At 39.4% G+C, this 26,470-nt stretch overlaps 2 protein-coding genes across 11 annotated transcripts; one reads left to right on the top strand and one right to left on the bottom strand.

Annotated features, from left to right (window-relative positions):
* The first annotated feature begins 1,495 nt into the window (after positions 1–1,495).
* Positions 1,496–24,728, top strand: LOC122865272 (progestin and adipoQ receptor family member 3-like). Of its 5 annotated transcripts, none has more exons than XM_044173461.1 (7): positions 1,496–1,711; positions 2,202–2,444; positions 2,718–2,880; positions 3,754–3,909; positions 4,181–4,378; positions 4,527–4,617; positions 24,681–24,728. In XM_044173461.1, the coding sequence occupies exons 2-7, from the start codon at positions 2,248–2,250 to the stop codon at positions 24,710–24,712; spliced, it is 837 nt and encodes a 278-aa protein (XP_044029396.1). In that variant the 5' UTR covers positions 1,496–1,711; positions 2,202–2,247; the 3' UTR covers positions 24,713–24,728. The 5 variants fall into 5 exon arrangements, with proteins under 5 accessions (XP_044029396.1, XP_044029397.1, XP_044029398.1 ...); XM_044173462.1 differs by lacking the exon at positions 24,681–24,728 and adding an exon at positions 5,793–5,984; XM_044173463.1 differs by lacking the exon at positions 24,681–24,728 and adding an exon at positions 5,332–5,786.
* On the bottom strand, positions 10,510–26,470 carry slc26a1 (solute carrier family 26 member 1). 6 transcript variants are annotated; one of them, XM_044173455.1, is made up of 9 exons: positions 23,344–23,542; positions 18,431–18,527; positions 17,763–18,246; positions 17,151–17,357; positions 15,807–16,053; positions 15,410–15,641; positions 14,757–14,940; positions 13,862–14,149; positions 10,510–13,662 (listed from the first exon to the last, which is right to left on the bottom strand). In XM_044173455.1, the coding sequence occupies exons 2-9, from the start codon at positions 18,433–18,435 to the stop codon at positions 13,081–13,083; spliced, it is 2,229 nt and encodes a 742-aa protein (XP_044029390.1). In that variant the 5' UTR covers positions 18,436–18,527; positions 23,344–23,542; the 3' UTR covers positions 10,510–13,080. The 6 variants fall into 6 exon arrangements, with proteins under 6 accessions (XP_044029390.1, XP_044029389.1, XP_044029392.1 ...); XM_044173454.1 differs by lacking the exons at positions 18,431–18,527; positions 23,344–23,542 and adding an exon at positions 26,307–26,470; XM_044173457.1 differs by lacking the exon at positions 18,431–18,527 and having other exon boundaries at positions 23,344–23,541.

Here is a 26,470-nt window from a genome sequence, read left to right as displayed (position 1 = left end):
AAACAGAAGTGAAGGGACCCATTTTCCTTCTATGAAACAATGAATCCATTCTCCTTAGTATTTGAAGTGTTTTTATTAGGGTGCCATGTTTCAAGCTGGAGCTCTACCTCTCAATAACCATCCATTTTATCAGATGCCTGATGTCTTTTTTTCCTTTTCAGGACAAACAAGTGCATCATTTTCCAGTTAATCTATTGCAGATGGTACAGTATTGAATAGGCTAACACAACACCCTTGGTATGTCAGAGTGATTTGTTGCCTTGCATGAGTCTGATCCAAAATGTGATCTCCCAAAAGCTGAAATTAAACCTACCCCTTTGTCTCAAGAGAAGAGACTGAGCTTTTTGATTCTTCCAAGCCTGTCTCAATGTTCAACACATTCAAGGAGTTCTTTTGTGGTGCGGTTAATTAATTTGAACTTGAAGATGAAGTCATGATAGTAAACAGCTCAAATAATAACATACCAAAGTCATTGTATCAGCAAATGGCCTCTCTTCTGTTTATTCTTCCAGGGATCCCCCCCCCATTATGTGCTTTATCTTTGGGTATGGTAGTTGGACCAGAAGACAGGGACTCTAGTTGCATGTCCCGTCCAATCATTGCTCTTTCTTCTCTGTTCGAATAAAGACAAAAGGTAATGCTTGAAACAACTACTGAGTGAAAAAAAGAGGAAAGAGAGGCCACCATGTAATCATCAAACCAGTTATAGGGGTGATACTCAATGTAGATGTAAGATGCAGTCTAATAGAGTTAGTCTGTCATAGCAGAAATGTTTAACCATTTCAATCCAACTATCTTGCAGACAGTTTTGGAATAAGTTGATGAAGGATATATATATATATATGATATTGTCAAACAATGTGGAATAAAATTGCTTTTCCAATCTTAAAGCCATTTAAAGTGGACATTAAAGGAAACTGGATGTTTAGACGTATTTTATACAGTCTATGGTTTAGACCTAAATGTAAAACTGTAAAAGTTGCCTGTGTTGTCAGAGTTGCAGGTGGATGGATACCTGTATGCCAGAAGAAGGGACTGGTTTTGTTTCTTCCAGGCTAAATAGAATTGATGGCAGAAAGTAGGGATCATCAGATGCTCTGCTTTGACCTCAGCTGAAAATCAAATCTCTTCATTCCACTGCTGATGAAGTTCGAACAGTGCATGATTGCAGTCAATCCATCAAAGCCAAAACAGATGAAATTTTTTAGGGTGTGGCTTATTAAATGAAAGACACTTGTACTGTCAGTAAACAATCTGCATTGTAATTAAACTGTCGCCAAAAGCAAGGGCTTGATTTTAATTTCAGCTTTGGTGGAGATATCTACTGGGAACTGCTCAAACCACTACAGTAAAATATACTTTAGAACATGTAATGCTTATATAGAGAGGCGATGCTTAATTGTAAGCCTTTGAGAAATTAATGTAATATAGTAGGCTATTTAAGAGATATCTTTGCAAAGTTGAATAAATGGCTGCAGGTGCAATCCTCCATACTTACCAGTTGGTGGCATTAACGCACCTATTCGTCGTTTACAATCAACATCAAAAAGAAGAAGATAGGTTTGCTTTTGTTATCCAGCATCCGAGGATATGCATGTGTTTCTTATTTACTAAAATGTGATTTATTTTTAACGCAATGCTAGCTTGATAGCCATTCGGATATGGCTGAATTGCCTGAACGAGGACATCGACAGTCGGACTGCGACTAATGGTGAGCTTTGTAACCTCGTTTTCAATCAGTTTGGTTGGCTAAAATAATGCTTGTCGTGGTTAACATTAACGCTAGCGGAATTTAGCCTGCTAACAATAACAAAACGGTCTGACATACAGTATGGAGATGTCAGTATGTCTGTTTTGCTATTTAAAAAGCTTTATCTCAGTTAAAGAGATAACAGAGTCTGCGTTGAAGAGTCAACATGTTGCGGATGTGGTACGGAGTGGTAAACAAATGCTGTTGGGAGGATGAAGGAGTCGGTAAACACGAATACCAACGTTAGCTTCAGCTAGCTTACATGTAATTCACGTTTTTAAATGGGGTTAATAAACACTGGAGGTTGTGTCACAACACTACATGTTAGCATTGTTTTCTACTCTTGAATCTCTATCCTGTCACTTGAAAAACTAGTTTTACCAATATGAACTAAATGGAGCTAGTGCCTCCTACTAACCGGTGGTTTCTCTTTGCCTCTCTCCAAACTCAGCCTTAACCTCCCCAGCTTGCTTTGTACCAGAGGAGCAGAAGGCAAGATGCTGCTGAAGATGCCCCAGAAGCTGCTGAAGACTGCCCACTACATAGAGCTGGGCAGCTACCAGCACTGGCCGGTGCTGATACCCCAGAGGATAAGACTGTACACCTACGAACAAATCCCCCTCTTTCTCAAAGAAAACCCCTACATCACAGACGGCTACAGGGCTCACCTGCCCTCCATACTCTGCCTGAGGAGGTGGGAGTCATGTTGGAAATGTATACTTTTAATATCAGAGTTTAAGACTTATTCACTACATTCCAGTCATGTTCAATTGAGTATTCATGTTTCTACTCAGCTGAATGAACTTCAGGTTTGTGGTGTTAATGATGTAGAACCTTAATATGGGTCACGCTTATGCAAATATCCTGCACGTTGCAGTATATGAACATTATAGTGGTGCATGTTAGTTTGTATACAGACTGGCCTTTTTGACATATGTGCATCTTTGTTTCTTCTTTTCTGTTGCAGTATTTTTATTCTGTCCAATGAGACGGTGAATATCTGGAGCCACCTTCTGGGTTTCCTGCTCTTCTTCTCTCTGGGGGTCAACGACCTCTCTTCAGTACTGCCAGCCTCTGGAGCTAACAGAGAGGACTACGTCATCTATGCTATAGGACTGTTCTGCTTCCAGGTAAAACTTATTTGGCTGGCTGGACACTGTGAGAGGTACAAACGCTGGGATTTTCATCTCGTAATGATATCAGAGAAAGTCTTGTTCCTTCATCTAGACCTTGTTGTTAAGACATGAAACTGAATGCAAAGGTGTTGTTCAACAAGAGCAATGCTGCGATTCTGGATTTTGACAGTCATGCAGTGTGCTCCAGGTTTAATAAAATAAGCTTTCCTTAGTCCTCCCAGCATTCATGCTCACAAAAAGAATGTGCATGATCTACAGGTGTATGTGTCTATAATTGTACTACTTAAACAGTAATTACTGTTGGCTTTTTCCTTTTTTTTTTTTTACAGCTGTTCTTAAGTATTAGTTTATTATGAACATCTCCATTAACTAAGTATTTGTACTGTATAGAAATAATAATGTACACAGTGTCCTGTGTTATAGTATATTTGTATGGCTTGACAAACTGATTCATGTAGGTTCACGTTTCCTGCCACGTTTCCTGCCACAGGTGCAATCAGTTCACCTCTACCCACTATGTGTAGGTGTAACTGCTGTAAAGGTGGGGCACAGTGTATTGTATTATAAAGAGCTTCAGTAGGAATAGTGGTGTAGTTCAGAATCCCTATTGGCAGCTGATGAATTGTTCACTGTAGAGACAGTGTTAATTGTTTGTGTGTTAGCTGTGTACGGTTTGTGTTGTAGGTTGTGGAGCAGCTGATAATGGGATTGGAAACTTGTTAATGTAATAAATGACAAGTCAGTGTGAATCCCACTTACAGTAAGTATATTGTGTAGTATATGTTACCCTCCCACCCTCCTCCTAAAACCATAAATAATCACAAGTAATAATCCAGTCTGTAATGGCACTGTGTGATTTCATCCCAGGTGTGCATGTTGTGTTCTGTGGGTTATCACCTGTTCTCGTGCCACCGATCAGAGAAGACTTGCCGTCGCTGGCTGGCATTGGACTACGCAGGCATCTCTGTTGGCATCCTGGGCTGTTATGTACCTGGGATCTTCTACGCTTTCTACTGTAATGCTGTAAGTGCGAACACTCAAGATGGTGATTTGTATCACACTGATGCAGAGAGAATGTCGACCTTTATAATATGGCTTTTGTAGAGGAATTAGCAGTGCGTGTGTACTGTCTGGACATGTTTAGGCAAAGATATGTGCATATGTGAAGTTGGAAAAATGATCTGATCCTTGAATTTCCACCAGATTTTTTTTCTCAAGATATTATACTAATAAAGAAACAGATGCTCCAGCTCTGATTAGACTGTATCTAATTGGTTACTCTCCCGTCTTGCAGTTCTGGCGACAGGTCTACCTGCTGACTGTGCTGTCCCTGATCCTGGCCGTCTTCTGTGCTCAGGTCCACCCTCGTTACCTCAGCAACGACTGGCGACGGATACGGATGATGATCTTCTGCTGTGTGGCTGGCATCAGTGTGATTCCTGCGTGCCACTGGGTCTGGCTCAATGGAGGATTCACCTCTGATGCTGTACAGGTCAGGAAATACTGTAATATTAGAAAACAAGCAAAGTGAGAGCACGCTTATGTACAGTATGTATTATGTTTCACTGAATCTCAGCACTTTCTTCTCCTGACTGTGTAATGTTTAGTCATGTAAACTTTGGTTTTCAATTTATGTTCAGCTGTTCCTGCCTCGTGTGATAGTGATGTACCTGATAGCTGGATCTGCCTTTCTGTTCTACGTGACCAAGATCCCTGAACGCTATTTCCCTGGTGAGTCCTTCTCCTCTGTCTGTGTGTGTGTGTGTGTGTGTGTGTGTGTATGCGCCTGAAGTAGGGAGCTGGTTAGTAATTCAGGTTACTGTATGACTATATATTTATTTATTTTTCAGTGTTAATTGTATTTTGTTGTGTCAGCATTACCTTAGCTGCAGTTCAAGGTTTAAGATGGGTTTAAAGCTGTGTTGTCTGGAACAAAATCACATGGTCTCTTAAGCATGCTCTGTCCTCAGAAGCTGCAGTTTAAACTGCATCTGCAGTTTAGTCTGAACCCAGTTGTTCTGTAGAAATGACCTAAAAGCCACTAGAAGTCATCATATCTGAGGTTTACCTTAAACCTTCTGCAGACATGGTGTAACTAACAGATGTAAAAACTTGTATTATCTTATGAAGACAACACTACCGTGGTGGGCATGCAGTAAGTTTGTCAGTCAACTGAAGCCAAAGTCACAGAAAAAATGATCCTAGATGTATTGTAAAACCGATTCCCTCTGTAGTTTTCATGTAAGCTAATTTATTTGAGTATTGATAGTGCAGTAGATTGTAAGGAGTCAGTGTTGTTATTGTAGAGGGAGAAATTTTACGTTCACATTTGTTTTATACTGATAAAAATGTATTTTTGTGACAATCAGTAGTGCATGTAGACTAGAAATTATAAAACACTCACTATATTGTTTCAGTAATATTTCTAAATTCTTTCCTCGGCAGTGAGTGATAAGGTCAGCTGACCTGGAAAATCAGACAGCTGAAACGGATTTCCTTAATTACCACTTAACGAATGAACAAGTGAACGTACAGTGTTATAGGCCTTTTTCACAGCAGACATTTTGTGGTCGTAGGAAAATCACAGGTGTTACTAATAACATAAACGATCGCACCGTATTCAAGTGTCCCAGTAACCTGTGACAGTAGACTGATGTATAACATGTTTAAATCTTTTACTGGACATTTACATTTTCTATAACCAATATATCTGCTGATATATAACGTAGTATGAAAATATTGTTCTTTTGTGTGATGAAAAGGATCTCAGCTCAAGATCCATTTACTTGCTGTTCTGGAGCTTTCCATCATATCACGTGATCTTCATTAGCAGATGGAATTTGCCAGTTGTCATGGAGTTGTAGATGGTCAAATTTCCATTTTTTTTCCCCCCTGAACACTTTTAGGACCTCTTTCCATGTTGGCTTAAAAGAATTAAAAAGAGACTTTAAAACTCAACCCTAGGTAACAATTCATCCCTTCGGTCTTTGTGATTTCCTCCTTTAATATATTTTCATTCTTGTACATTGAGAAGACAGTATGAGAATAAACAAAAACGCTATATACAGTATTTAGAGCATTTTCCCCCCCCTCTCCTCTTCCAGGCCAGCTGAACTACCTGGGCGCCAGCCACCAGGTGTGGCACATACTGGTGGTGGTTATGTTTTACTGGTGGCATCAGACAGCTGTATACATCATGCACTTCAGGCACAGCCAGGCCTGCCCAACCCTGACCAGCAGCAGCTAAGTTAAACTGATCAAATAATGTTATGGAAAGGCAATCAGTTGCAGGCTAATAATTGTTAGCAGACATCACTATGTTAATATTCAAAGACTTCTTACCAGTTAGCTGCTGGTTAGAAGTTGCTACATAGAGGTTTTTTAACCAATAACTACCAGAAGCTCCTGACTATTAGCTGCTAAGGTGTAAAACTGAGAGTCTGACGGTAGCCATTAGCTTTCACTGAGCCGTCGGTTACTGTTTGGCTGCTTGTAACCTGGCCAGCTGTTAAAGGCCAGTATCTTTTCTAAGTCTACTGTCTCCAACAGTAGATATCAACATCAGAGTGGCTAGGAGCTCCTGTAAATCTTAAACTCTCTTAACAAAAGGTGAACTGAAATAAAGCATGAAACCCTCGATGTTGCACCGTAACCATTAAAATCGATGCATGAAGCAGGAATTGAAATTTATATGTAGAAACAGACTAAGGTTTGGTGTTTTTAATTGGTGATCATGTTATCTCATGGTTGGTTTAGATTGTGATTTTCTTTTTGTAGTATTGAAAAAATATCTATAAGGATTCTTTTGAAACAAACATAATACCCCATGTGAACACTGACTTTTTTGCATCTAATTTTGTTTTATCTATCAGTTTCTACAAGATTAGATTGTATGAAATGTCTTGATGAAAGGTGGAAAGCACAGGGGAAAAAACATGACAACTGGAAATTCAACATTTGGACACTGTCATTTGCCTGTCTCTGGGAAAAGCAATGTCTCGATGCCTAGAGTATTTGAAGCTTTGAAAAAATACTTAAAGGTCAATTAACAATCAATCTGCAATATCTAAGGTGCAGAACTGGGAAGAAATGTGGGAACCCTAATTAGGCTACAGTGCATTGTTTTCCTAGCACTGCTTGAGTTGTGTCTTTGTTTCTTTTGTGTGTACTGTTTTATCTTTGGAACAAATAAGATGGCAGAAAAAACTCTTTACAGTTGCCAAAGCCAGTATGCCAGTTCGGGCTGCACTAGGCCAAATGTTGTCATATCAGCTTAAAGCCCATTTTGATTTGAATCAGAATGTTGGACAATTAACCCCTTTGCTATAATTGTTATTATTAGAGTATATAGAGAATATAATGACCCTTTAACAACAGCTTGAGTTGCACGATAAAATCCATGAAATCACGTTTCAGCTGGCAGGTTAGTGAGCAGTAGCTCTCACTCACCGTATCAGCCATAAGGGTTATTAGTTATCAGCCGAAGTGGCTGTCATAAAGTCTATCATAAAGGCTGGGTGTGTGAAACATCATTATTGTCTACTTGATGCTTCTGTTTAAATGAGGCCAGTGTAAAATGTTACAGGTACCTTAAACAATTTTTTTTCCACAGTACACTTTATGACAGTTACATATATTAATGTTTGGTGTATTGTGTTTATTTTGTTTTACATAATTTCAGTCATGTTTGTACTTGATTTGCCTTATTATCTTTGAGTATTTGTACTGTATACACACGAAGCGACCATAAACCAGAAAAAAATTATCAAACTCAGACCGATATCTTCTTTGCTGTTACACCACAAGGCCAGTATGGGTTTTTCCTCTTTTTTTATGTTGTAATGTTTAGAACAAGTAATGAATTTTAGTTGAGAGCACTTAGTGCTGCAGGCTGCAGAGCTGGAAAACTCACTGTACAGGTGCTGGAAGAAGTGTTTTTATTTTTGAACATGACTCTTATAAACTGCTTGATCTGTTTTTTTTTAATGATCTCATGATTGTTTTATCTTGTGTTTGGGTTTTTCTTGATTATTCTTTGTATGATAAAGCACAGGCACTGACTTATAAGATGTATAATATTTATTTCAGTGCCTATGTGAAAATATATTTTTAAACATTCTGAATGAATAAAGAATGCTGGGGAAAAACTGAGTCTTTGTTTTTCGATAGCCCAGAATTACTCCTCATTTAGTTTGTAGTTGATTTTTGTTTTAATAGCAGGAAACCAATAACATCTGATAATCGGAGCACATTGAGACAGAAGAAAGGTTCTTGAAGGAAAATTGAGTACAATGGCTTGTCCTAAACCAATAATCCCATTTTCATTGCTGAAACATTGTGCTTGTTTCTGCTGTTCACATTATTGAACAATAGAGGGCAGCATTGATACAAAGGTTGCCCATTTAAAATAAAGAGTTAAAAAAAATGTGGATGAACATTTTCAGATTTTTGTCATATCACACAAACATACATCATTTGGCCAAATCAGCCATCCATTGTCTTCTGTGGAGGTGAATGTTGCAAAGTCTCTTCACCCAGTGCAGTAATTTGAAAGTTATATGCTTGCTAAACACAGGAACCTCCTGATGATTCAGCAAGTCATAGATCAAATCAGATGTGTTGGTCTCAGAAGCCTGGACTATACTGTAAATCCTCCTCTGCCTAACTTTACTATTGTATACAAAGACTATCTTAGTTGCTTCAGATTTTTTTTTTTTTTTGAACAAGGGAAAATGTGTTTTTCTTCATCTTGTGTTTTAATTCCTGTCTGATGGCAGTGCTGTCAACCAGACTGACTCTGCAGATTCTTTCCCAGTGACTTTGTAAATATGATAATTATGTTAGAAAATTATATGCCATCACTAAATCACCTCATGCAGTAATCAATATTTGTTCAAAGGATGTCAGAAACAGTAATGATGGGAAATCATCCTGATCTTACAGTTGGCTTTGAATTGATTTTCACTGGGTTTTCAAGGAAATTTCAGTACAGAGAAAAAACAAAACTTAATATATTGTTTTTCTTATAACCAGGAAGGAGACTATTGGAGCTGAAATACTGTATGACTGTTTTTGACTACAAAAGCATAACCTTTCCAAACCTGTGCAAGTTCTTTATGGTCAAGAACCATAAAGCTTAAGAAATGTGCCATATAAAACACAAGCTACCCTCAAATGAAATAATGACTTTGTTAAAGCGATAGTTTGACATCTTGAAAAATAAGGTCATTAACTTTCTTGCCGAGAGTTAGATGAGAAGAATGATACCACTCCTAAAACCCAGCAGCCCAGTTAGCTTAGCTTAGCATAAAGACTGGAAACAAGGGGGAAACAGCTGGCCTGGCTTTGTCCAAAGGTAACATAATACGCTTACCAGCACCTCTGAATCTTGTTTGTTTAATCTGTAAAAAAACGACAATTTGCCTTTTTATAGGGGGTTCGGGAAGTTACTGCTTCAGCACATAACTCCATCGTAAAATGGCAATTGTTAAAGGTGCTGGTACTGTAGGTACATTCGGAGAGAGCCAGGCTAGTTGTTTCCCCATTTCCAGTCTTTGTGCTAAGCTAAGCTAACCAGCTGCAGTTTTGTATTTAATGGACAGACATGAGAGTGCTATCAATCTTCTCATCTAACTGAAAGGGGATAAGCGTATTTCCCCATAAAACTATTCCTTTAAGGATGCTTTCTTTTTAAATCAACATGATTTTTGTTGATAGGTTTAGTGATATGAAGAAACCATAACATTTTAAACTTCAGGTCGGTCACACGCAGGTCTGAGTTTATGCTTGTGGTTTAAACTTCGTGAGCATGGTGAGGTTTTAATTTGGTTTTGGTTCCCGATAGGTGTGTACCAGTCTAAGTAAAGATGCCCATAGAAGTTTTTTTTTGCTGTAATGAGCCATATATTATATGGTAATTGTAATTAACATTTTCATACATGTAAACTTATTTAATCATTGCCGATTTTGGTGTAGGCAAATGGCTTACTCTTAGCATGTTTACAGTTAACACGTAACACATAGGCCCTTAAATATATACCTGAATGTGTAACTATGCTATGGATAATTACATGGACTATACAGTATGTAAGTATCCATACACATGCTTACATATAGCAGGGGCAGTCACATAAAATGCTGTCATTCAAAGTGACTTTGACCATAACAAGACATACTGTAAGTGTTTTAAAGTATAGTTATGTTAGCATATAATTGGCATGGGTGTATTACCTCATGGACTAATGGATAGTTGTGTGGAGCCTGACACAGCAGCACAGTGTTACCTGTTAAAGCTGCTCAGGTTGTCTACACTAATCATCATTTAGGGAAAGTCAATTTTTCATTTGGGGGACTTTTAATTTTAAAGATGCAGTTGACTGCAGAAAGTCTTAGGTCCTTTGTGACAGAAGGTTCAGCTCCAGTGACAAAAAGTGCAACTTCACATTTGCTTCTTAAATTTTTATTCCCACCCACCATCCCTGCATATTTATTGATAAAAAAAAAATTGATTAGTGCAGCTTTAATATTCCTTCTTTTGCAAAATAAGTAACATTTATCATTAATAGATATTCCCTTAATGTGATAAACGTTGGTTACTAATGACAATAATTCAGACACAAGCTCTTCACTAAAAACTGTTTAATTCAAGTATTGAAAATTACGGCAGTCTTTGCATATGGGTGTTGAATGTCAACACTGTCAAAATGAATGTCTAACAGACTTCCCCTAAAACGTGATGCAATCACTATCACAATTTGAGTTAAATTAATACATGGAAACAAGTTTGATGACAAAATAAGTGTATGAAAATACAAATGATAATGTTCTAAATTTACAAGAATGTCTACATCTTATTACTGTACAATGCCAGCTCATCAACCCTTCTCTTTTTTTACATGAACATGTTCACATTAAGTATTACTCCTTTTTGAAGTTAGGGTACTTTCAAGAAATTGTTTTAATAAAAAATTCCCACTTGGCACCAACAGGATGAAAGACATAAGGAAAAACAGTGATTTAACAGAGACAAAATCTGCTCTTATTTATAAACATTTGATTTAACAAACCATTTTGACAAAATATGCAGCATCACCTGCTACCATCAGTTTACTCAGAAAAAATATAAATTTCAGAAGCTTCATATGATGGCTTGCTTTCATCCAGCACCTGATAAGAGATCTCAGATGTGTGTAAATCCTTTATTTTACAAGAACAGATCGTATATCTGTTCTTGCGGGGTGACCAGGGAACAGGTCAAGAGTACAGGTATGATGTAATGAGCCCTGGTTGGAAGGCAAGGCTGTCTGTGTGAGACTGAGTCTGAAAAAGCACTCGTGAGTCATGTAAAGCTTCCCGCCTTTTAGACATGATTTTGAGGTCCAAGGTAATAGTTGGCACCTCAGGAAATACAACTGATAGTGGCTGAATCTCCATGTCTGAACTCTGGACTCCTGGATACGAGCCAATATGAAATTTGGCCAAAGGCTTGAAGTGATATAAAAAAGTTCAAACAGCTTTCATTGCAATAAAAATTGCTTTTGATATAGTAAAGTGTGTTACTAAATAGTAAATGTCTTTCCTACTGCTCATTTCCTTTTCTTTCCTACTAACTTCCCTACTAACTGTGTCCAGCTAGGAAGTTATTTGGGGCAAATGAGGAAAGTACAGAAGGAAAGTTAATGAGAGAAGGCAACAGATAAGTGACCACAATTGGCATAGTTCATTACAGATTGAGTAGCTCTACCACAAATTCCGTCCAACCTGAAATCACGCAGTTATAATGCAATCATTTGTCCTTTTCTTTATTTATTTCTGAATTTGAAGCAGAATTATGTAGCAACAAAAGGTGCAACAAATGTGGCTACTGAGTCAACCAACAAATATGGACTATATGGGTCTATGCAGGCTGTAAAATTTGCCTTTATAACTTTTTGTCATATTAAAATGTTTAAATTTTCCACTTTTATAAGTGGAAAATGTAATCAATTTGAAGCCATTTGTCAGCCATGGTAGTATTTGCTGATCAGTGAATATATTTGCTGGCTTTCTTTACCTTACCTCCATTTTACTTTTATTTAAAGGTCAACTTCACTGATTTTCTACTTGATTCCTATTATTCTAATGTGGGAAGTACATATATGATGCTGCTTCTCGTTACGCGCATTGAGATTTCAGTGAGATTGACAACCGCTGTCTACTCTTTCTCCCATTTTGTGTTCTAATCTCCTCACTCTCCTTAATCTTCACTCTTCTACTTATCCACTCTGTTACTCTCCCTGTGCTGAGTCCATATCATATTAGACTTGCTGCTTTTTATTTTCAAAACAATCTTAGTGTTAGGGGGAAGCCTCTGTTGCTACCCTGTTAGCTTGGCACTGAGCCTAGCCTAGCCTTGTCTACTAGCTTAACATAATGACACAGCTAACTCAACCTCGCTAATTGTGTTACAATGGTTTGTGTTAACTGTTCCACCTTTGCAGATAGGGTGTCTATTTTCGAAACACGTGTCTGTCAGGTGAATCATCAGATCTGAGCAGATCTGTCTGCCCTATTGTTTTCTTGCTACTTATAAAGAAAAACGAATATTAAAATACCAGTGTATTTGGGGAAAAAATAGTTTTATAATATGTTGGAATCTGATATTCAGGGCTACTTGTGAGCCCGGTGGAGTTAGGCAATGTATGGAGGAGAAAGAGGCCTCTGCAGCTTCTCTACCAATAAAGGAGTGGCCTGAGAGGGGCCTTGGAAGGCACCATGAGCAATGGATCCTGGTTGTTGAAGGATTTTCCCCTTTAGAGAAATAGGGAATATGACACCCTTTTTCCTCAGTTTTCTCCAGTCATAGGGCACCAGTTTAAAAAACAATTTATCTACTACTAGTTTTATGAAATGGCCCTCTTTCCAGCAGTGAAATTGCATTTTAAATCTTGGAAAACTGCTTTAAAGAAAGCACGTTGTGGTGTGTTTATTTAAGGGTGCAAAGCATCAAAAAATTACTTGATTGGATTCTCTTGGTACCCCCATCTTTTCTTGGGCAAAGCTTCCTAAAAGGCAACCTCAAAGCTACCTAATGCAGTATTGTTATAGATGGCAAGACAACATACCTAAATTCACTTTTAGGTTTACAATGGAAAGGAAAAGGAGAAATGAAACACACCACAACATTATCACTATTCCCTTCTTCTTCCAGCTGCTCTACACCACAGAGTCTTCTGACCTGCTTTCTGCTGCTGCAAATGTACTGTTTGCATGAAGAACTGCAGCGTGAACTGTATGAAACAGCAGGCTGCTCATTTCTTTGTCATTCTTCCCAAAGAATTGTCCCTTCTGCAGGGTGTCAATGACTGAGGTGTTACAGTTGGCGAAGAGCACACTCACCCTGATCTCTTTATATTCTTTGACCAGCCCTTTAAATGTGGCCATTCCTGTCGAGTCTATGAAGGGGATGGCAGAGCAGTCTAAAACTATTGTGTGGAAATCCAGTTCCCTTTGGACTAGTCCAATAACAACCTCTCCGTTATTTTTATCCACCTTTGCCTTGGCCTGCTTCGAGGACATCTCTTTGGCCTTTTTCTCTGCCTTTCTTCTCTTAGTCAGCTCCAAGAAAGGTTCAACTCCGACAGCTTTGTAGAGGGACTTGAGGAATGAGTCCCTGTTGGCGTAGTACAGGGGAGCCTGGAAGCGGAAGACCTGAACCCGAGGCGGCGGCATGAGGTTCTTGTACTCGTCCACATCCTCGTAAAGATCAGTGTCATTGGCCCGGCCCAGGAGAGAGACCTGACGTCAGACATCAGATTAGATTAGACTATGAGATAACTAAAGATCTTTCACTAAATATTTGATATCAGTAAGTCATTGCGGATATGGTGGAGCTTCTGGTCTGCAAAATCTGCAATCAATCTTCAATGCTTTTCACATTCTGGAATTCTTTTCATTTGTATCAGCAACCATTATCAGCATCAAGTCCAATACTCACCTTAGGGTTCTGGGTCTTAAAGATGACACAGATCATGGAAAAAACTATTCCAACCAGGAGGCCCAGCTCCACACTTATTAGAGCTGTGGCAGACATGGTGACCAGCCAAACGATGGCATCGTTACGGCTGGCACGCCACTTCCCCGGGACGTCCTTGAACTTTCTCAGTGCCCCTCGAAGGCTGACAATGATGATACAGGCAAGAACACACTTCTGGAGAGCGTAGAAGTAAGGTGCGAAGAAGAGGAGGACCAGAAGGACGACCACGGCGCTGATCAGACTCGATACCTGATGGAGGAGCAGAGAAATGGAGGGAAACAGAGAAAGAGAAAGATTGTATAGTGAATACCTTCCACAAAGTTAACATTAACAGATAAAATACACTATGTTTTGCTGCTCTGAATACTGGGCCTCTACACATGGCCTCAGGACAGACTTCAGTGATGTTCCTGGAAACCATTTTCTCACACAGGCAAGCAAGAACTTGCTATCAACTCCAAGAATGTCAAATCAATATGTAGAACTTTTTTCCCCCAAGGTGTTTGACAGGAAAAAGTTTGTAGAAGCACAATCCCTGGAGCATCCCATTTGTTGTCATTGGGCAAGTCACCATCTTATTCATCTTTAAGCAAATAAAGGTAGGGAGAAAGTTTTGTTTAGTATTAGACAGAGCTGTGAACACATAAGTCTATTGCACACTGGAAACAACAAAGATCTATATTGGTTTACAGAATTTTGCAGCAGAATGTAGCTCAACAAAAATGTATGTGTGTGAAAATGTCACATTAATGCTTCAAAGAAAGCATGCCATCCATCTGAGTCCTCAAAACACAGAATATTATTGGACTAATCATTAAAAAATGGGTTTGACCATTTTCAAAAGTATGAAATTCACCTGAGTCTGGCAGCCTGTTGAGTCCTTCACCATGGTTTTTGCCAGTGCTGCACTGGTGGTGAAACAATGGAAGAAGGAGGGGATGATGTTACAGAAGCCGATGGCCAGCATCTCCTGGTTGGGACGAACCGAGTAGCCGTTTTTCTTGGCGAACATCTCAGACAGCGACACCGTGAAGGCAAAACTAAGATAAAATAACATTTTCTTTATCAAAAGAGGCTGGGAATTAATATTTCCCTTATAAATGCATGCAAAGACCTTTTTAAATCTGATGTAAACATGCATTTAGGGTGATCGTTAGACGATAGCTTTATTTTTGCATCCATAAATATTTTGAAATTAAGACAAAAAATGTTGTCTTGCAGGGATATCTCTTTAATCTGTTTCAAGAAGTATTAAAAACTACTTGACAAATGGTTCCCAACATTCAAATGAGCCACTTTCCTTTTTTTCAGAACGTAAATTATACAAGAGGAAATGTCCATAGTTGTGTGTATTTTAGGGAGAGAGTGCAATCAGATCTCAGTCTGGACAATGAGGGCACGTATCTCTGCCAGACGGTAATCCAGCTACTAAATTGCATCTGTAACAACCTAGATAAGAGACACATATTGATGCCAAGCAAACATGGTGTTAAATGTGTTGTACATTACCTAATGACAGCCAGAGGAATGGCATCTAGTGCCACTCGTGACATCAGAAAAAAGCTGGGCACCTGAGGAGGAATGAACCCTGTGGGGATGTGACCTGAAACACTGGAGCTGTAACGGCTGTTCAGTTCCCCAAAATGGCTGGCCAGTGTAGCTCCTGCCACTACTATCAGCTCAGTTGGCAGAGGGATTTTTAGACGATCCTTGTAGCGCTCCTGGATCTCTTTCCCTGCCACTATGATTAAAAATTCAGTGTTAGAATAGAACATTTATGGGCAGTACGTGGATGCCTCCTCCCATGTCATTCTGGGAAGTGTAGTATATCACTGATTAAAGCAGAAGCAGGTGAGGCAGTGTAACTGAGAATCTGATGGGGAATATGTAAAATAGAGGTCTTTACCTAATACAGAGATACAGATGGCACTAGTGATGAGGTCACACAGGTTGGTCTCATTAATGTTGGCGAAGATGTTGATCCAGGTGACGACAACTGTGCCGTAGCCCTGGTGACGGGGAATCTTTAGACCCAACAGGTATTTAGCCTGCACGGTCAGGATGGTGAAAGAGGCTCCTGTGGCAAACCCATCAAGCATAGGAGCCGAAAGGTATACAGAGACGAAGCCTAGCTGAAATACAGCCATCAGGACCTGGCGAGGGGATCAGGAGGTAGAGCGGGAAAGGAAGGGAGAAATAGATGATGGGTGGGAATGAAAAAGTGAGTCACTTATCAAATGAACTATCTCATCACTTACAAGATGGGTTGGTGCAGAATTTTGTACAGACATTCAGGGTTCCTAGATGATGTATCCTAATGATTTTGGTGATCCCCTGACTTTTCCTCTTCTGCCACCATGAACTTCACACTTTTGGTTCAGAGTGAAATTTCTCAACAACTATTGGATGGAATTTGGCAAAGTGTTTTAAGACATTCATGTCCCCACAGAATGAGTTATATTAACTGATGACTCCCTGACTTTTTATCTAGCGCTATCATCAGGTCCATATTTCACTCTGTCCAGTACTGGTTTGCAATAAATAATGACATACCCATTAGCCACAACCTGTACTTTGTGTTAAGTGCTAATTAGCAAATGTTAGCATCCTTTCATGCTAAACTAAGATGGTGACCATGTTAAACATTTTACCTACTAAACATGTGCATGTTAAAATTGTCACTGTGACCATGTCAGCACGCCAATGTTAGCATTTAACTCGAAGCAACACTGTGCCTAAGTAAAGCCTCACAGAGCTACTGTATTATCTCTTTTTCTCTCTCTCAACCCAAATGGCAGTGGCAGATGGCCGCCCACCCTGAGTCTGGTTCTGCCCGAGGTTTCTGCCTCTTAAAAGAAGTTTTTCCTTGCCACTGTCGCCAAGTGCTTGCCCTTGTGGGAACTGTTGGGTCTCTGTAAATAATATTATAAAGAGTATGGTCTAGACCTGCTCTATAGGAAAAGTGCAATGAGATAACTTCTGTTATGAATGAATTGGCGCTATATAAATAAAACTGAATTGAATAGAGTAATGTGAATCTGCAGCACCGTGTATCACGTCACCCAGGTGCGCACACATACATGTGGATCCTCATGTGTGTGCACTTGATATTAACAAAATTACACCATTAAAAACATTGCTCACTAGTGGTCACAAACTGCACAGGGTACCTTTAATTCAGATATACAGTGTTTTATATCATATAGCAGAGCTTTGGGACATTTAGGTCAGAATACATCTGTTCCTTTACCTGGTAGACGCCAGCCAGGAATGTAAGGGCAGCAGCGATGCTGATTGAGTAACACTCCCTCCCACACTGCTGACCCATTAGCTCCACACTGTGAAGTTTAGCAGCTGTGAGGTTAGTGTCCAGTGTGGCATTAAACACATCAGGGCCATACACTGTGGAGTCCTCATTGAGGTCAAAACCTGCCAGGAACATCTCCTTATCCACCACCTGTGTGCAAGTAGAAATCACCAGCAAAAAATCTTAATTAATCAATTAAATAAAACCTAAGAAATACAACTGTAAAAAATGACAATCCTCAGTGGCATTAAAAGTCCGGCGTGTAACATTTAGAAAGAGCTATTCGCAGAAATAGAATATAATACTTATAAGTATGTTTTCATTAGTGTATAATCACCTGAAAATAAGAATTATAATACAGTTCAATCTTTATCCTTTTGATTTACATTTTGAAATAAACTAAACAAGAAAAAGTTGCGCTAATGAAGAATTTTAGCCCATGAGGAGAATGTATGTTACAATGTGTTTGTTGGAGATTTACCAGAAAATTTACCCTCAACATTTCATTAAAGACCCAAGTTGTATAATCATTGCTTGCCACTTGTGATCCATTACCTGTCCCACCATGAGGCCCATGAGGCTGAAGATCCCCACGGAGACATGTCTGGACGTCCCCATGAGGAAGTAGATGATGTTGGCGTAAAATGAGGTGTATAAACCATAGATGGGCTGCACTCCTGCCAGCAGGCAGTAGGCGATGGCCTGCGGTACCAAGATGATACCAACGATCACCCCGGACATAACATCGCCCCAGATGTACTCTCGGAGCTTGTATTTAGGCAGCCAGCGCACCACAGGGAAGAACCCGGTCAGGGTGGATCGGACTTTGGGCACGGAGCAAGTCACACTCTGCTTCAGCTTGGATTTGAGGACTGAAACTGTGGGCTGTCGCTGGCGAACCTGCCGTTCCAGGAGAGGTGGCGGGGCCTGTGTGGTTTCTGTGACCTTGGTGACCTCCTCCATGGTCTTAGCGAGGAAGAGGAGGCAGCACGGTGAGAGGGAGAGGGAGGGGAAGTGGGTGATCGGGTCAGCTGTGCTCCTTGGAGATCATTATCAAGGAAAAATGATGGAGACAGACAGACAAGGAAATGGAAACAGTGAATATCAGTGGAGATGACTTCAGTCAATTGATAAAATACTGTATCTTCCTGTTAGGTCACTGTCACACTAAGCATGTTTGTGTGGTATATTTGAATTCTGGGGAATTTACACATTTACTTTACTTCATAGGAACAGTGTAATTTGTAGTTTCTGTCCTCTTCTGAGAGAGCTGCAGTGCTGTGCAGAGAGTGAGAACCAGTCACCTACAGACATCGACCCCTAACACAAGGGATTATGGCCTGGGTAAGAGACTGATTTTAACAGTAAAGTGGAGCAGAATAACATGAAGTCTTGAATGATGCTCATATTAAAAGGTGCCCTGTGGAGTTTTCTTGCAAAGAAACGAAAGTTGTTTGTCAGTGTTTCTTACCAAAACACATTGTGTGTATCCTTGAGATCTAACAAACATGTGGAATGCACTCGAAAAGCCAATTTTTGGAATATTTTAAATCTTACAGTGTTTGGAACAGTGTTTACTACCTTGCAGTGTTTCCTGCCTTTTTGGGCGCACTGCTACACTTCTTTGTTACCGCCACCAACTGTCAATCAGCGGAAAAGTGTGAAACCATGGGCAGCAATGTGTACTGAGTCGCCCACGTGCAAACAAGACGGGGCCCACTCCTAAAAACATTGCTCTTATAGTTATCAAAAACTGTACAGGGTACCTTCAAGCTATTTCTTCTTGCCTAATTAAAATTATTAAATAGGAATAAAGGTCTCTAATCTGTCAGGACTACGTTTTGCCAAAATGTTAACTTTCCCACCCAAATACAGGGTCAAAATTTACAAAACCAACCAAAGCCAACAAAATACATGTTCTCAAACATTTATGGATTCCGAATCAGATCTTGTACGGAGTGAATGTTGCTTCCTATAACTCTCCCTAGTTTTATGATGGCACAGTATAATTTCCTTTATACAGATCATTTGTGGGTTGGTACATCATTCTTTAAACTTCTGAATCAGCCCTTTGTGTGAATGTTGGGATTATGAATTAAGTGTTACAGTGAATTACTTTCTTCTCCAAAAACCCAATGTACAAATCAAAGAGTTTAACAACTGTTCTGTTAAACTTCAATGAACAGTTATGCAACATAAACAGACTGTACAGTATCTTTCTTGGTAAAGTTAATGGACTAACAGTTGGCCTAACAGTTGGGTGTTAATTAGTTCCTTTTCTCAGTGCACTGGTTAGTCAGTGACTAAGACGTGCTGTTGTAAACCTTTCAGTTAAACCTCCACACTTTCCAGGAACAGAGCCGCTCATAGGAAAAGGTGCACTGTAGTCATCTATACTGTAAATATTAGGGCTGGGTTCATCTTCATTTGAATTACTCCATATCGACCTTTTAATATATGCCTTTTCCCGTGGATGCGTGGAGCTTTAATCCTGTCAGCTGACCCCAGCCACCAGCGTTCGTTGCTCCTCTCCAGGAGAAGCTTTCTCCGGCCGCGAAGTGCAGCGAGTTGGGCTCCGCGGATCGGAAGGTGTACCAAGGGTCCGATACTGGAATACTTGTGGAAACCTTACAGATCTGGCTGCTTTCACGTGTTGTGCTGCTAGCTTTGCGCTAAAGACAGCACATAGATGCGCCGAATGTAAGGAGAAGGACGTTCACAAACAATGCGTATAAATGTTGACACATAACCACGCAGCACAGCGTAAATAACACTACATTTCTACAACATATTATGCTTACCTACATGTATCACGGAAGTTTTGTGAGTCGAGTGAAAACCTGCCATTCCGGTATACAGGTTCCTGGGCTCACCTGACTGACTGAGTAAGCAGTCATCAAACAATCTATGTCTAGTCTTTCTAACAATCTATCTTTTTTTCTTTTAACGTGGAAATAACAGCACAACATTTAGAAATGCAATACTTTATGATTAAGGGACATTATTTCAACCTTAAATGTCAAGTTGTTTTTCTTAATATCTATATATTTATTTATATTGTAATGGCTGGGGAAACACTGGTGCGTCTGAGTGGAAATATCAGCCCTGTTATAGGTGATTTAAAGGGTCAATTCCTGATGTAAACATTACTACTACTACTACTACTACTACTACTACTAATAATAATAATAATAATAATAATAATAATGCACCAGGTTAGAGGGTTCCTTGTACAATTTACAGCATTAGTTCTCTGATAATCTCTTTCATATCCAAGCAAAATTGGTATTGTTACTAAAATATCTCTAACCGAATCAATACTGAATTAATTTGAATCAAATCGGGAAATCAGGGCCGATACCCAGCTCTAGTAAATACACAGTTTTTATGAACATGCAGTGTTGGGGTATTTTGTCTGTCTCAGTATTATGACCTGTTCCATACAAGATTACAACTGTAAAATGTACATACAGTATGGAAAACTCTAGACTAAAGTCAGTAGGCTAAAGGCTTTCTTAGCCATGTGCTGGAATGTAGTTCACCTGGTAGAGCGTACATCCCTTCTACCAAATCCAGCCCGCGGCCCTTTGCTGCATGTCACCCCCTCTCTCCCCCTTTCCTGTCTTTCTTTGACTGCACTATCACATAAAGGCAAAAAAGTCTGAAATAAAAACAAACAAAAAAGAAGTCCACATCTATACCAGTCCTTCACCTGAGCTGCTATTCTATGTTTTGACACTTTTTAGTTATCTATACCCTTATGCTGTTGTGTTGTGGTCTGATACGTGGGTTGAGGTTGAGTAAGAACAGGGTTATTATAAAAGTATGCCAGAGCAATGGGAGAGCTAAGAAAATGTCTATGTATGGACAGCAAGAAAGCCCATGACCACTGTCACCATGAAATCAATCTTGGTGCTGCTTATGAAGAAAAGAAATCTCTAAGAAAAGGATGCAAACTTTGTGACAGTTTTTGCCACGCTAGTGTTGTAGCTCTAGGTATGGCAATGTCGGTCATTTGGTCAGTTCACCACTTTGGTCCAGACTGAAATATCACAAAAACTATATTTTGTACAGACATTCATGGTCCCCAGATGATGAAACCTACTGATTTTGTTGATCCCTTGACTTTCCATCTAGTGCCAGCATGAGGTTGATATTTATGTTTTTTAGTGAAATATCTCAATAACTATTGGATGGATTGCCATGAAATTTAGTACAGGTATCCCCGGTGCCCAGGTGATGTACATCTCATCTACCAAATCCAGCCCGCAGCCCTTTGCTGCGTGTCACCCCCTCTCTCTCCCCCTTTCCTGTCTTTCTTTGACTTCACTATCACATAATGACTGATGGCTTTGGGTCATGTGAGGTTGACACACTTTTAGATGGATTGCCATGAAATTTAGTACATTCATGTCCCCCTCAGTATGAATTGGCGCAAGTCATTGGAAAGAATGGGTTTTAGAGCGCAGTGGTGTCTTTGTCGCGTTGTGTCTGAAAGGGCCTTAAATGACATGTTATCAGCCTCTGCCATCACAACAACACTGGTATGTGCTATGATTCAGACTTCCTGTGGCAGCACTGGCAACTCTCGAGGACTGATGTGACAGGGTGATGAAGAATAGAGGAATGCTTTTTTAATGTTTATTTACATCAGATTTGTTGTTTATTTTAAGTTTCATCGTGTTTTTCTTTAGTCTTTTCTTCTTCTTTGTTGATTTTTCTATTCACTCTTTCTATTTTACTTTCTATTTGACAGTAACTATTAACTTTGCATGGAAATGACCCTTTAAATAAACTAAAACAGAGCACAGTCAGTGTTCGTATGGGTCTTATAAATCCATTCTGACTTTTTTAACAGATAAAAGACACAGGAGATAAATAAAGAGCCTGTGTAGCTTTGAGGTACAACGCATAAAGTAAAAGAACAGCTTCCAAAAAGAGAATGCACACATTTGTGTTTAACACTCCCGCCATATCCCTCCCAACAGATAAAAACTGTCCACCTAAACAAGGTTTTCTTTCAAGGAGAGAAACACAGACACCTGATTAACTGCTTAACAGGACAGGAGTCACACTGAGGACCTTTTGGAACCAAAAAATAAAATTTATTTCAGTGTCAACCCTGAACAGTACTGAAAACAACTGATTAAAGCCGTTTCTGTAAACCATTTCTAATCAATGTTCTCCGCCTTTAATCATGTGATGTAAAAGCACCCCACCACTGCTTAGAAGTGATCTGAAAGCTTCCTTCCTTTGCCTTTCATGTATAGTTTAAATCTTTTTGATCCAGTCAGAGAGTCTAAAGACTCAAAAATAACTGACTTCACAGCTAAAACAGTACCCTATAACAGAAAGAGATGACTCATCTAGCTGCTATTTGGTGGGTTCTTTTCATCATTTACATTAAGTCATGATAGGTCTTCAATATCACAGCAAAAATATCAACTTTTTTTCAGTCTACTGGCCCAATTTCCCAGATGTCATCGGTGTCTTTATATGAATGAGAATTAACAACAGAAATATAATGAATGATTATTTACTATAGGCATGTGCAGATCTAAAAAAAATTAAAGTATGATTGTGTTGGCCAAAAGTATCAAGCTATATGATATTCAAAATTTTAAAATCCTTTATATTTGCACAAGCGTCAACAAGTGCCCAAGACTCTTTTGACTTTAAGTTTGCTTTGCAGCTGATTTAGAGAATAGGTTTTAAAAAGATGCAGATCATTGTGTTGTTTAACATGTTTAACGAACATGTTTGCGAAGCCAAGATACGATTTGACATTAAAGAAACCCATAGGCAACATTCAGGGCTGGAAACAGTAATTTCTACTAAAATGTCCTACTCACGTGCTTGATTTGAATGAAGTTGACATAAGATGTCAACTTCTTCCCTGTCCAAAAGTTGTTAATACAATACTCACGTAAAGGACAATTAATGACTGTAGATACACTCAAAATAGTACATGAAAAAATGTAAATAGGACTGCAGGTTTAGAACCTCCGGTCATATTGTAACTATTCTTCAGATGCTTTCCAGATGAATAAAACCCAACTTTGAAAGCATCAGTCACTTCTTGGACATCTAAATCTGAATTATAAGAGCAAATAATTCCAGTCAGTAATGAACTCACCTGCAGAGTCACTGCCACAGGGACAAACAGGACCACACGTCTGTGATGTGATGTATTTAAATCAGCTCTGTGCTGATTGCCTTAACTTCTTCTCGTTCTCTGCCTGTCTATTTCTCTATCTTCCACTTTCTATATGTCTCTCTGTCTCTGATGTCATCAGAGCAGTCAGACAGCAGGAGATGTGAGTGTGATCACAGCTGGATAAATAGTAAGATAAGAGCAGCCCTTTGCACACCGTCACACCGTTCCCTATTGGCTTGTACACCAAGAGTGGGTGGGGCTTGTCATCATTTGCACCAACTGAAAATCATTTTTGTGTGTGTATGTGTGTGTGTATGGACGGGTATTACTAACGTTGTGGGGACAAAAATTTGTTTACACAGTCACGTTGGTGGGACTCGCCTTCCTTATGGGGACAAAATGCACAGTCCACATAACGTATATCATTACATTTTAGGGTGAAGACTTGGTTTAAGGTTAGGGTAAGGTTTAGGCAAGTAGTGGTTAGGGTTAGGGTTAGGGTAAGTCTCCAGGGAATTAATGTACGCCAGTGTATTGTCCCTGAAAATGAAACACGACTCTGTGTGTGTGTGTGTGTGAGAGAGAGAACATATGTGTGCATGTGGAAGAGGCAACTCAAATCAAGTGAATTTTTTACTGGATCACACTTTGTATCTGCCCTGCAGGAGGCCTGGGCCTTGGACTGTGTTTGCATAGTGAAAATGGTCACAGACGCGTATGTCAGCATGTCATATTGTATAAATACATCCTGTAGAAAGAGTGGATTACATAGCAAACAGAAGATAAGCTGTACCTGAGGTGCAACAACCAAAGAAGCGCCGCTGTTATCTGTGTTACCTGTGCGAGAAACAATCTGTCTTAAATACACTCATATCAGACATGAGATAAGTGTTATGTGTTTATCAAAAGTGGAACTAACAATGATTTGTACCTGCCAGGTTGGATACAAACTAACATATATGCAGGTTGAAAATAACACACAGGTAAAGGGTGTGTAATACTGAGTTTATAATCAGAAGTGTGAGCCATGCGCCTGTGAAAATCTGACCTACTAATCTACTTTTTTAAAGAAAAGGTACTGTAATTAATACAAGTTATTAATACTCTCACATGTTATCATTTAAAGTGGTTTGATGTGCTTTAAAGAGAAAAAATTTACACACTGCTACGTTTGTCATTCAGCTAAATCTTGCTACTTCAAAACATACTTAATAGAACTTTGAGATTTAAAAAAGGTGTATTCTAGTCACTAGAAAATGTATTTTGTACTTTACATTACTGCTAACCATTTTGATTTGACTTTTTCTCTTTTCCAGGGAGCTGCAGATTTCCGTTTATTTCATTATAATATGAAAATCTCCTGGCGGAAGATTGCACCTTGCTTGAGAAAGGTAAGTTAACATCTTGTCTGTACATATGGTGGCCAAAGTTCTGTTTCTTTTGTGAGCCAAAGCAGCTCCAAGTTCAGAATGGTTTAAAAAGGCTGCAGCTTTCAAATCATTTTAAATTACCACAAAAGAACAGCACAACAAAATATATAGGCACACATGATGTTCACTGTTGATTACCTGCTTCAAGAAAGCTTCAAACTAGTCTGCAAGTTGATTAAGGAAAACAATGGCTCCTTGGTATAGGAGAACTTCAGCAACCTAAAATGCAACAGCCTTTAGCTGTATTACAAATTATACACAGTTTGGAGTAAATAGGATAAATGTGTGTGAACACTGGTACAGTCTGTCTGGCACTTTCAATACAAGTCTGAGCATTTGGGTGGGGAAGCTGTTGGACATAATCCTTTGCTTTAAGGCATGTTGGTTTGGAGGTGTCTCTTTCACATTAAATCATCAAGTTGAACTGACTACACTGAATAGACATTGTCACTGAATGAATCAATAGTTTTTAGCAGTGGAGCTCCCTTCACTGGTGACTGAGAGCACTGTTGGCAGCTCAGCAGTGATTACTTCCTGGTTAAAAGCTTACTAAAACACCGTGAAGGCCACATAAACAATCACCAACTCTGTTTAAAATAGTTAGCGGCTGAACTGTTAATCTTATAAACAGTGCTTTTATAGGCTAGTTTTGTACTGAACTGAAAACAGTCACATTCAGCGCTGAATGTAGCAGTGGTATGAATGGTGATGTATTCACTTACTGATAAAAGTACTAAAAGTGCCTTTGAACGGTGACATCATTGCTTAGCTTAGAAAAAAAATGTAACAAACTACATAGTGACAACAACTCTTAAACTGATAATAAGGTATCGTTTTATGTAGGCTGTAGAGAGATGAGAGAGAGATATGCAGGGTATATCATTTATCATTTAGAGGATAAATGCTAGTGATGTAATGTTTATCACTGATAAGAAATTTAAGTTTCTGGTTTTTAAAAATAGAGCTAAAATTCACTGTCTGAGACAAAAGTGGGTCTGTCTGTGTGTGTGTGTGTGTGTGTGCAAGTGTGTGGGTGTGTGCATTAAATGCTCAGCTGAATGGCATCAATGTGAGTGTGAAGTCTTGGCAGTTTACTTCTTTATCTTCTTCTTAATACAGTCAGTCACAGTTAAGATTGGGGTAAAATTTGTAACACAGCACAGAAACATCAAGGGAAAGGGGGTGTGTGTGTGTGTGTGTGTGTGTGTGTGTGTGTGTGTGTAGTTAACATGACAATATCCATACACAGTAAGACTGGAATGTCACTTCCTGCTTACAAAAAGACAACAAAACCAAACAATCATAAGATGTTAGGAGTTTCCGCCTGTCTTGTCACCTTTGTTGACCCCTCACTACAAAGCAGTAATCCACTCAACCTGAGAGGATTACTGTGCTGCCCCTTTAAATCTACCGGCAGCATTCATTCGTCTGAATGTTGGCTTCATCACATCATGATTTTTGGATGCAGTTTGTTTTTCTGGTAAGCCACAAGTCAAACAAGGGAGGACTCACCCAGAGAGAAGGAGCAGCTCGAATGCCATCAGGAGGCAGCATTGGCCATACCTCCCTGACTGGTGCCTCTGCATCCACCATCAGACTGTTTTCCTCTGCACCACCGTCCACTCTGCTGCTCACTGTCTGGCTTCTTCCTGCTTCCGTCTGCAAAGCATGATGGA

The sequence above is a fragment of the Siniperca chuatsi genome, linkage group LG18, assembly GCF_020085105.1.
Source record: "Siniperca chuatsi isolate FFG_IHB_CAS linkage group LG18, ASM2008510v1, whole genome shotgun sequence".
Lineage (NCBI taxonomy): Eukaryota > Metazoa > Chordata > Actinopteri > Centrarchiformes > Sinipercidae > Siniperca > Siniperca chuatsi.
This window is presented reverse-complemented; position numbering and strand designations above follow the sequence as displayed.

Bases quoted from the DNA above. Each gene is read 5' to 3' on its own strand.
- LOC122865272 (XM_044173460.1), top strand. From the start codon at position 2,248: ATGCTGCTGAAGATGCCCCAGAAGCTGCTGAAGACTGCCCACTACATA. The intron at 3,910-4,180 runs GTAAGTGCGAAC...CCCGTCTTGCAG, and splicing joins ACGCTTTCTACTGTAATGCT to TTCTGGCGACAGGTCTACCT. The intron at 4,618-5,990 runs GTGAGTCCTTCT...CTCCTCTTCCAG, and splicing joins CCCTGAACGCTATTTCCCTG to GCCAGCTGAACTACCTGGGC.
- slc26a1 (XM_044173454.1), bottom strand. From the start codon at position 26,380: ATGCAGAGGCACCAGTCAGGGAGGTATGGCCAATGCTGCCTCCTGATG. The intron at 16,054-17,150 runs GTAAAGGAACAG...TCCCCTCGCCAG, and splicing joins TCCTGGCTGGCGTCTACCAG to GTCCTGATGGCTGTATTTCA. The intron at 13,663-13,861 runs GTGAGTATTGGA...GTCTGACGTCAG, and splicing joins TTAAGACCCAGAACCCTAAG to GTCTCTCTCCTGGGCCGGGC.